The sequence below is a fragment of the Lineus longissimus genome, chromosome 1, assembly GCF_910592395.1.
Source record: "Lineus longissimus chromosome 1, tnLinLong1.2, whole genome shotgun sequence".
Lineage (NCBI taxonomy): Eukaryota > Metazoa > Nemertea > Pilidiophora > Heteronemertea > Lineidae > Lineus > Lineus longissimus.
Window position 1 is genome coordinate 1,185,121 of NC_088308.1, and position 11,120 is coordinate 1,196,240.

At 43.1% G+C, this 11,120-nt stretch overlaps 1 protein-coding gene across 2 annotated transcripts; it reads left to right on the forward strand.

Annotated features, from left to right (window-relative positions):
* The first annotated feature begins 395 nt into the window (after window positions 1-395).
* Window positions 396-10,776, forward strand: LOC135497461 (beta-1,3-galactosyl-O-glycosyl-glycoprotein beta-1,6-N-acetylglucosaminyltransferase 3-like). Of its 2 annotated transcripts, none has more exons than XM_064787305.1 (4): window positions 396-500; window positions 6,882-7,719; window positions 8,006-8,286; window positions 8,810-10,776. In XM_064787305.1, the coding sequence occupies exons 2-4, from the start codon at window positions 6,956-6,958 to the stop codon at window positions 9,121-9,123; spliced, it is 1,359 nt and encodes a 452-aa protein (XP_064643375.1). In that variant the 5' UTR covers window positions 396-500; window positions 6,882-6,955; the 3' UTR covers window positions 9,124-10,776. The 2 variants fall into 2 exon arrangements, with proteins under 2 accessions (XP_064643375.1, XP_064643374.1); XM_064787304.1 differs by lacking the exon at window positions 396-500 and adding an exon at window positions 6,183-6,306.
* Window positions 10,777-11,120: the final 344 nt, after the last annotated feature.

Below are 11,120 nucleotides of genomic sequence, written 5' to 3' on the forward strand. Positions count from 1 at the left end.
ATCTATTATGATATATATGTACGGTGCCTGGGAAAGGACATCACATAATCTTTTTTTCGAAGTAAATGTTTTTTTGACCATGATTTTTGGCGCAAGGTTTCAAAAGGTGCCCCCGGCCCCCCGAGAGACTTTTGCCCCCCCCCTCCCCCACCAGACCAAAAGCTAGCTTCGCTCCTGGTAATCAGATCATGATTTCCCGAGGATGCTAAAGATGCTGGTTGAAACTGCATCTGATTGTTACAGACAACGCCGGCAACCATTGTTAACCAAAGGATGACGGATGAAGCTCTCTCTAGAAACATTATCGATTGTTACCAGCAGTGGTAGCAGGTCGCTCAGCGGATGCTGTGCCTGCTGCGTGGAGACGGCGATTCCTCTTTTAGAAGCAACCAAAATGGCGCCGCTCGGTTCGGTCTTCTTCTCCGTTCTCTGTCACATCGGTCCTTCTCACCAAATAGGATCATAATAAACTCCAGGTTTATATCACAGGAATGAATACGGTAAGGCTACCACTTATTCGAATTTTAAGATTTTCTCCGTTTAAGGGAATTATCTCCATGACGATTAGACCAAATATGTCTTTAGCGCTGAAAGCCGAAGTGAATAAATGAGACATATTAATGACAGGTACTATATATATTTCAGCATGTCTCATTCACCGCCAGTGTACACGTTTGAAATGTATGAAACCCTCTAGACAACAGTAATAGTATACATTTGTATTTAGCATCTTTATTCAGTTTTTACCCATTCCGTCGCTTTTGCTTAAATCAATTTCCATCTCCGCACATATTGCCTTGACGACGGGCGGCTGTACTCTCGTCGGTATGTTCTGCTACAGCGAAATTTACGATGGTACATCGCAATATGTGTAGGAAACGATTAGCAAAATGAATGGATATTCATGGCTAATCTTCTTCGATATTTTGGCGGAATGAATGCATGAATTAACCATGTGCGTGTCCTGTAGCTGCGATCCTCGGAGACAACCCCGTAGCCGCAATCACTCCTTCACTGGCGGAATGCGTCATCCAAAAATTGATATTCCGTGAATAAGATGATGTTATCAATTGCTTTTATCTATGTCGATGTACGCTTCCACTAAACCCCGAGTGGCTGTTACAGTGGTGTTATAGAACGAATCAGGTTATGAGACGCAGCCATCAGCATTTGATGTTCTCAGTCCTGACGACATAACATTATGGCTAAAAGCGATTGATAATAGAATTTTTATCAGAGTGTCCTGATCACTAAATAGGATTGACCAATGTTGCAACCTTGCCCAAATAGACCGGCTGGCCCGTCCCATTACAAGAGGTTTCGAACCCACGAACTTCCGATCTCAAGTCGAACGCGCTTTCATTGTGCCACCTCGCCTCCCAAAAGGTTCCCGGCGAAATCGCCAGGTCCAGATGGAGGTTACACATCGCCCTAGATGCTAACCTGCATCATAAGATAAGATGGTCAGTAGTATTTCATGCCACGAGTCTTGTCCTCAACGTTTTGGGCCCAGGAGCGCAAACTACTCGGCGTCGGATTTCATTGAAATTTAGTTATCATTGGTCTGAATATAAGGGGTACTGTAGGAGTTGTGTTGTATGTACCCCATCCTCAGAAACGAACACTCAGCCATCACATTCATATTGTATGTCTAACAACACCAGCGGGAAAACAGTATTCAAACGTCCCGGTATTTGCTATGACCTTTGACGCACCCGTGCTGCTATATTCCATCAGCATCATATAAACGCGCACCATCTCTATATATGCTCATACTGTCACTCTATTAGATTGATAGCTCCCTAAAGCATACTGATGTTTTCACTAACGAGATATTGCTATCCTATGATGTGATAAAAGTACTTCATAAAAGCGATCAAATAGGCTAAGGTGCGGGTTGGAAAGATGTCTAGTCGTATTGTCGGTTGAGCTGTAGAGGGTAGGGTATGTCAGAAACCATGCCTGCCAAAATTGGGCCTAATCATGTACAAGTTTCTATTAAGTTATTGAAGCTATCCATAAAGCTAGCGTAGGCCCTGTCATGGCCAGCACCGAAAATGCTCAATTGACCCTCAGATATGAAAATTGTTTGAAACTTGACGCACGTTTCGTAACGCTCTAGCGTGTCTGGCGGTAAATCCAACGTGACAACATGCTTTTCTAATCAAAAGCGATATCCCAATGCTACATTTCTCATTGATTCTGCTTTCGCAGTGCAGCGCAGCCACGTTTCCCAAGCGAGTGGTCACCATTGTCGCAACTCGTCAAACCTGAGATATCATGCGATTCATCTGTTCGTCCAGTTCTTGCTTTTTTAAACACTGCCTCAGCTAGTAGTATGGTCTGTGCATCCAGGCACCGCTGACTGGCTATACATGATCACCTTGAGTTGGGAATGGATTAACAGTCAAAGGATGCCCACGTATCAACACGATCAGACAGAAGCTGGGGTTTATTGGCAGCTGACTGTAAGCCATGAAATGCATTACCAACATATCTCATGCCCAAGTTGTCCCGCTTCAGAGACGCTATAAAGATGGAACTCATTATCCTACAGTTGACATTCCTCTTGCAGGGGAAGTACTGGCGTACTAACTGGCGCTCTCGTCGGCAACAAGGGTGCTGTGAAAACGTAAAAGAAGTTGAAGGGGAGGCAACCTAAATCACGTCAGCTTGCAAAACCCGACTTTCGTATCAATACCGGCTGCACTTGGATCACTGACTGTATTGATACCCATCTCACTGCTTGGATTCCCTAACTCACTGTATGATACTAATACTCACTGTATTGCTGTGAAGGAATCACAACATAAAACACGAAACATTTGCAAACTTTCCCAACCCCACGTTTAGGATGTAGCAATAAGTCTTGTATCATTGAACTCTATCCCGCAAGCACAGTCTTTGATTAAACGATAGGACGCTTACCATGTTCAGATGTCTTAAAGGGTATGAAAAGTGACAATAAGCTTTGATGCGCCGCTTGCTTTAGGCGACTCATCGCGATACCAATTGAATTTTGCAGCGCTGCGCAGTCTCTTTATGCGCTGTGACATCGCTCCGATTAGATTCTACCTCGTCCAAAGTCTTCCCCCAAGATGTTCCTGCTTGTGACACTGTGTCGAGCTGAATTTGAAGACGTCACCCACATTCCCAGTGGAAAGCCTTAGTTCTGAGTTTCGTGTGAAACATGTTTTCATCGCCAAGAAAAGCCATTTTTGTTCTTTAACTCAGCATATACCAAAATGTATAAGGCGATATATGTCAACTCCTGTGCATCGTTGGTATAAACGTAAGGATACAAATATAGATACAGTTCTATATTTTTTATAAAGGTTATGAATACACGTTTACATCAGCCATCTTGCTTCCCGCGTCTCTAGCGTTAGTTACATTAGCTTAACGCAGATGACACCACTATACAATGTTGCAATTACTGTATAGCAGGTTAGTTACTGTAGAGGCATACTGTCACAATATATAACCAATGTTTTGCTATTACGGTTTTTCTCACAGTTAGGGTCTTTCTCATCCTCCTTGCGCAGTTATAGGAGTGTGATGAGGCGGTAACCTGCTTGAATCTTACGTCTGTTTTGGAGAATGGGTCTTTCTGTTCTTTAAGAATGCATGTTACCTTTCGGCAGATGTAAGATATAAAAAAATCCGCGATGTATGCGATGCTGGTGAAATTAGTTATCTCCATGGCAATAGGAAAATGCTCCATTATCCGCGCTTCCAATTCATGAATAATTTGATATCACTCTGGGAATATTTCACCTTAAGCATAATTGTTAAGAAACCTTTGGTCTACTCATCGGCCTGCACCAACAAATGTTATGAACCATATTCGTAGCGAAGATTGAGAGCAAAGGAGAGTATATTCGATTGTCACTGGTCCGCTATCTGATTGATTATCAGTTTGATATCTCCGGCAGTCTGGTTGTAGAATCTATCATAGCGGCCCTGTCAACCGATGACGTCGACTTTTGCAATATTAGGGGGCAGACTCTTGGATCAAGATGGGTACCGATTGATGTCAATCGACCTTATAGACACTGGACACGAACCCTTATCATCGTCAACCAATGACACGTCCTGATATCAACTACAATAAGATGAAGCTACTCATTAACGGCTCGCAAATGCACGTGACTTGCCATAATTGCACCTCATGGGTTCTCAATCCAGCAGTACGAGGTATATCATGACAGTATCAATATCTTATGACATCACTGACTGCGTCTAGGGTCAGACACACATGTTTCTTATGATTCGGTACAATCCCCACAGAAATGTTTCATAAAAGCTGTATTTATCAATGTCTTCAAAACGTTTGTCTGTCACCTTGGCATGCAGCCTGGCTCAACTGCAGTAGGCTGTGACGAGGTGAACACACTTTGAAACCTTACATCGACATCGATATAAGCTATATTTGGGCCGCCTCGGATTTCCTGTTTTCCTGCAGTTGAGAGTATGCAACTGGAGAATGTTTATTGTAGAGAATACTGCTAATAACGAGATCAAACATGAAACAGAATCAGACATGCTATATCATCTTGTTATTCAAGTTTCAATTTAAATCTGATAGTGACATTGGTGTCAAATTAGAAGTGGTATAGTGCAGAGCACTGTCGCAATCAACTGGGCTATCAGCTGGGACAAGTACTTAGGGTACAGAAGTTCACAATCAGCTTTGGCCACAACCGCAAAAAAGCTATTCAGTTAGCTCATATTTTTGGGGCTTTTTTGGTATTATAACTGCTGGCCAGTTTCTTGTTAGCCAAGGGCAAGATTGCGACATTTCATCAACTTGGGCATTCTGATTACTGCTGCAGTGAAACCTGCTCGCAAACACCGATGTTATCTCAAGCATAGATTCCTTTTTGGCGGGAAAACCTAATCATCCATTTTGTCCCCGGATTTTCAACTTCACTAACGCGACAACCCCGGTAACGCGACCATTCAACCTCGGTCCCATGAGTGGTCATGTTACCGGGGTTCCACTGCACCGTATCGAGAATGGGTATTCGAAAAAGGTGGATCCCTGGCTGCCAGCTGGATTTACTGGACCTCAGATATCTGCAGCAAATGGTGATGCTCAGCTTTGACTAACAAAAAGGAAGACACGCCAAACTAAGTGATTCTTTGATTCGTCAGACGGCTTTGGGTGATCAATCAGACCGAAGCCGAACTCAAGTGAGATTGACTCGAGCCCACTAATAAAGACATTTCCCCAATTAAAAATGTTCCCTTTGATTGTCTAGCGAGGGAACTGCTGCAAAGCATGATATAGTGCTTGTACATCTATCATATGAATCGAGAGATGAATAGAGAGGTCCCGCACTCCAACTCTGGCAATAACGTCCGTCATTTGAAATCAAGTTATGAAATGTCTGAAATGTTAATGTATCCGTCGCAGTGATTTGCTCGAAGCTTCCATTTGGTGAAACTGAAATTGTATCATCTATTTCATGAGTTTGTTAATAATTCATAAACAGATAATCAGGCCCATTTTCCGATGAAGCCATGCTGTTATTCCAATACAATGCAATAGGGCAATCTGGCCTGGAATTTCATTTGATCGGAGATGGCACACTGTCAAAACAGCGGTGAACTTGTCTTTGTTCCGTTTTAGCACTCGTCCTCATACCGAACCAATAAAACATCCTATGGTATACCCCGGCTGAAACGTTTTTTGTTAAACATACTCAAGGGCACATTCTACTGTTATCGGATTTCAATTCTTTATCAAATATCGATGGTGATGTAAAAAGCATTATCGTTGTACAAGCAATAAAAACTGGCAAGGTCCCACCTATTATTGATCAGAAAGCGTTTGTTATCTCATTCAAAACACATTATGTACGACAGGGCAGAATCCACTACTGACATACTCAATACAGTGGTTGCTTAGTCTCCAAACAGACATTTCTTCCGAACATCCTTTCTTTGAGATGCTTCCAAATTGGTCTAACCTTTGGTCTAACTTTGGTCTAACGTTCGGTAAGCCCCAACATTGTAGCTAATACGCAGCAACAAGGGAGTGCCGCACTAATTAGATTCTTTGTTATGACAAAATCGATCAGAAAAGGGCATGTCGGGTTTGCATCATTCTGTTCCATCGGCATTGGAAATAAAAAGCCAGGGAGCATCACGATCACGGTATACAATGAGTCGCACTCGTAGTGTTCAAAGAAAACAAAGGATAGTGTTCAAGAAGCGAAGATATTATTGCGGCTGCCACAGAACTTAACGGGCTTGAACTTTTTGTTGTCATGGGACAGAAGAATGATGCGGTGGCAACAGGTGAGTCGTCGATGTAAAAGCACTGTTTCTCTCAGCGCTACGGTGAAATACTTTTATACTTTCAGAGCGGTCTGACGGATCAAGGCTTTATGACCTGCACGCAAATCAAAGTAACCTCTTTGTGAGAACTTTAGAATATTTTCCTCTATGACAGTTGTTCACGGTGACTGAGCACGTTGATATAATCCGCGCACTGGGTTCGCACAATCACCTATATACCAGCCACCATGAAGGATTCAAGCAAACGTAGGGACCGGCTTCCAGCATAAACTGCCACCCTTACTCCGGCCCCACACTCTGGAAGCTGGCTTGCAACCCCTTTCTCCCAGCCACTAGAAGAGACGAGAAGTAATCCGCTTCCCTACACCCAAGCAATCAGTCTCCCATCAAGGTTATGGCGCCTAAAGCTACGACGGATATTTCCACTTCCCTTTTTTGAAACCAAGGTGGCCTGAGGGTCCCTCTCCCAGTCGCTGGCCCAACCAGTCGTAAAACGTCCAAGCAACTGGTACAAGCACTTCCGACGCATCCTGCCTCAAACTAACGGTTACCGTGACATGCGTTTCTCGTTTCAGGTGTGCCGAAATCCCGCAGCTCCGAGTCCATCCCACCAGATCCACCGACAGCGAGCGCCCTTCTCGGTTCTGTGATGCGCATGAACGTCTTCACGAGACGGCGGATAGGGTGGAAGCGTATACTTCTGCCCATGGTCATCTTTGCGGTGATAACGGTGCTAAAAGTCTTACCAGACAAACCAAGGGACACTTTGTCCTTGCACAAAACGTCCAGGACACACGAACCACTAGCATTCATCAACAGAAACACCCCAATTCTCAAGCGAAGGATTCAACCTTTTTGCGAGGGATTATTCAAACAGGATGAAAAGGTGATCGATGACGCCTACGAATATATGCGGTCGTATGAGCGACAAAGTATAACGGATGATGGCTACATTTCCAAGACTAGGGACTGCCCTAGCTTTATCCAGGAGCGAGGATACATCATGAAGCCCCTCTCGCAAGAGGAGAATGACTTTCCTATTGCATACAGCATGCTTATGTACAAAGACGTTGAGCAAGCGGAGCGATTGTTGCGCGCAGTTTACATGCCGCAAAACGTCTACTGTCTCCACGTAGACCTCGACTCTCCCAAGTCAGTTCGGGAAGCCATGCACGGGATCGCAGGCTGTTTACCCAATGTTTTCATTGCTTCCAAGCTGATTAAAGTCAACTGGGGGACTGTGTCAGTATTAGAGGCAGATTTGAACTGCATGGAGGACTTATTGAAGTTCAAAAGGTGGAAGTACTTTATTAATCTGACAGGGCAAGAGATGCCTCTGCTGAGTAATCGACAGATTGTTCGTGTGCTGAAGGCCTTGAATGGTTCCAATGATGTGGATGCAAGCGTAAAGAGGTAAGTTGTGACCGTTAGGGGAAGGGGAGCCTATACCATGTTGAGGGATAGTGATGTCGTGATGACATCGTCGTAAAGTGCCGACGTGTCAGGCAAAGAGAAGTCTACCTACGGGAGTGATTGCTGGATTTTAGGGTCTTGTCCGGGGCATGGTAATTCCCGGAGCATATATATATCTGACCCGTCAGCCTAAATATGGGGAAAGAAAACTGGCTACGCTTCACTGCCACACAGAAGGGCGGTGTTTTATCTCGGCAATAACGCAGACCAACCTTTTCCTTTCCAGGCGCAACGTGAGGCGCACGAAATATGAACACATGGCATGGTTCGGTCTCCCCTCGATAACGATGATGACATTCCGACTAAAGCCGCCGCCCCCGCGTGATATCGTCCTTGCCAAGGGGTCCGTCCACATCGTAGCCAAGAGAGGCTACGTCCAGTACGTCATTCATGACCCGCTCTCTAAGGAGTTCAGAGAATGGCTGAGGGACACGTGGATTCCTGATGAAACATTCTTCTCTTCTCTGAACCATAACCCAAAGCTTAATGTCCCTGGGTCATACTTAGGTTTGTATCCTAGTGCCAGAGAAAAGGTACTCTAATAATGGCATAATCCTGATCTTCAGAAAATCACAGAGTTCTGTAAAATATAACCGGGAAAGCAAATTCTACGTCAATGTTATAGTAGATAGCATTTTGTTAGTAACGTTTTGATGAGTGATCGTGTTATGTTGTTAGAGCCTGACATTCTCCAGTCACAACTCGGATCGATATCTTACAGGAACTCGTTAGATGATTATATGTCATCAATCATCATGATGTGAAGTATATATAATCGCCCGCAGGTTTGAAAGATCTCACGTTGTGATGGTACACTTTCATTAAAACTAGCTCTTCGTGTATATACGTCTTGATATTCTGATGCATTTCAGTAATTCAGTGATGAGACTAAGAGAAATCTGGTGGAACGAATGAAACTCGGCAATCCGGTGTAGGCTGTCCAGCCGTGCCCAAACTTTAAGAGTCATTAAATAAGTAACTATACTTCTTCACAGATACCTTTACCTCAAAATTTCATTACATTTTTCAGGTGAGCCAGAGACAGACCCCATCAAAAAGCCTTATATAGCGAGATTGAAAAACTGGGGCCAATGGCCCTTCGATTACGGACCTTGCCTTGGGAAGTGGGTCCATGGAATATGCATTCCCGGTATAAGAGACATAGCAAAATTCAAAGACGCTCATGAGCTGATTGTGAACAAATTCCACCAGGATTTTGACTTTTTGACTTTAGATTGTATAGAGGAGTTACAATTTAACCGGACAATCTCTTCTGCTCAACCGAACTTCCAATTTAATGACAGCTATTACAGACAGTTAACATACGTTCGAAATCATCTATGACCCCAGAATCGGTTTAATATCATTTACATAATCAACCAGAAGAGGGGGACAAGAACCTTTTGAATACAACTCTCTCCTGGCAGCTTCCAGTGAATAAGCACCCTAAGAGACATTTATCATTTAACACTATCATGTTGGCGGTCATTGACTTCACTTAAAGTTTTGTCCCGCCAATTCTCAAATACTCCCAACTTCGTCTAAATTAATAAACAGTGCATGTGTTATAAAAGTAATTGTGGATACGCCATATGTGTCGTGGGTCACCTCGTTGGTGAGGTCATTTCTCTATCTTGGGCAATAATATAGAGCATCACTCGATTTACATTTATCGATGTTCTATGATAACTCGTGGTGAAAACGTATCATTTTTCCTGAAACCTTCAGAGCTTTTAAAGGAATTGATACCAAACTGGAGGTATTGGTTGTCTCACCGAACACCCCAAGGCCAAATATTGCCCAAACATAGTGGTCGCACTGACAGCTCCTCCCGATACCGTCGACAGTGAGGAATAAGTTTCTCTTCTGAAACACCTCAAGCATAACATCATGTCAAGCATAATCCGCTGAGACGATGCGTTCGAACCATTTTATGCCAATAATCCAAGAGAGAAGGTCGTCCGTCTCACTGATGTCATGTCATACGTTGGCCTTTCGCTTCGAAACGTCCGCTCTTAGATCGGGGGAAATATGTATTGCACGTGTTTATGGGCATTCTCATATTTATACAGTATGTACCCGATTATATTGTAGCTTAGCACCATGCAGTCTGCTGGTGACGGTGACTTTACATTTTGTGTCGTCGGTCTCTTTAGGACTGATTAGAGAGTTCTAAAATAACGCTCAAAATACATGTAAGGAGAAAATTCCTCCAGTCTCGCTCTTGGCGGGCTCGATGCAAGGAGCCATTATGACATAGCTCAGTAATTATTACATATCATTCGAAAGCTCCTTTTATACAATGATTGGAAGGTGTTTGTCATATAATGGTTTGGTAACTCTTTCTTACGTAATGAAGTGGTATAGATATTTGTAATTCAATGATTTGGTAGCTCTTTGTTACGTAATGATTTGCAAGTCCTTTGTTATGTAATGGTTTGGTAGATCTTTTATCAAAAAAGCTTTTCAATCGTTCAGTGATTTTAGTGTTTGTACAGTAAGTTGTAAACTTCGCCCTGTATGATTTGAAAACTCCTCGTTTTGAAACCTTTTCGTTTATTAATGATTTGAAACTTCGTTCAGTAATGAAGTGATAGTCTTCGATCAGTGTAAATGAAACCTCATCGTTATTATGACTTTAATATAAACACTTGTATCAGTAATGTTTTGACGGCCGACCGGCTGATAATGACATGATAGTTCTCGTTCTGTACCGGTACCGCTTTAAAAGCTTTTCGTAGGCTGTCGTTATTTGATAACCCCTCGTTGTCTAATGATTCGATCATGTGTCTTTTTTATGTAATGAAGTTGATTTGGCTAAGGCCCAATTTCTGGGCCACAACGCCTAAATGATAATGATGATGATCGCTCTCTCTTCATGGAATAATTTAATAGTTCTTCGTATGTAATGATCAGTGAGAAAACTCGCTGTGCCATGATCCTTCAATTGCTAGTTTTTGCTGTCGCAATGATGTGTCGTATTTGATTAAAATTCATTTTTCTTATACACAAACTTTAGTTTCTGTTCTTTATACATTGTCGTGTATTTCGAACAAGATCTTGCAAGAGACCTGCCTCGCCCTTACGAAAAAATATCAGGGATTCATTATGGTGAAATCTGAATTCACCATGGTAATATTTCACCGTCCCAATTCACCATAGCGAAGTGCTGGCAGTTCACCATGGTGAACTGTGGATTTGCCATGGTGAAAGTGAGAATTTTTTTTCAAGAGGGCCGCCTGACTCGTTCTTGGAAACTTGGCCTGCATCATATAGGGCCTTTACACGAGGATTGACGGTCGCCTGGTTCAGATCACCAGTGCCAGACGGGCGGTGTCAAG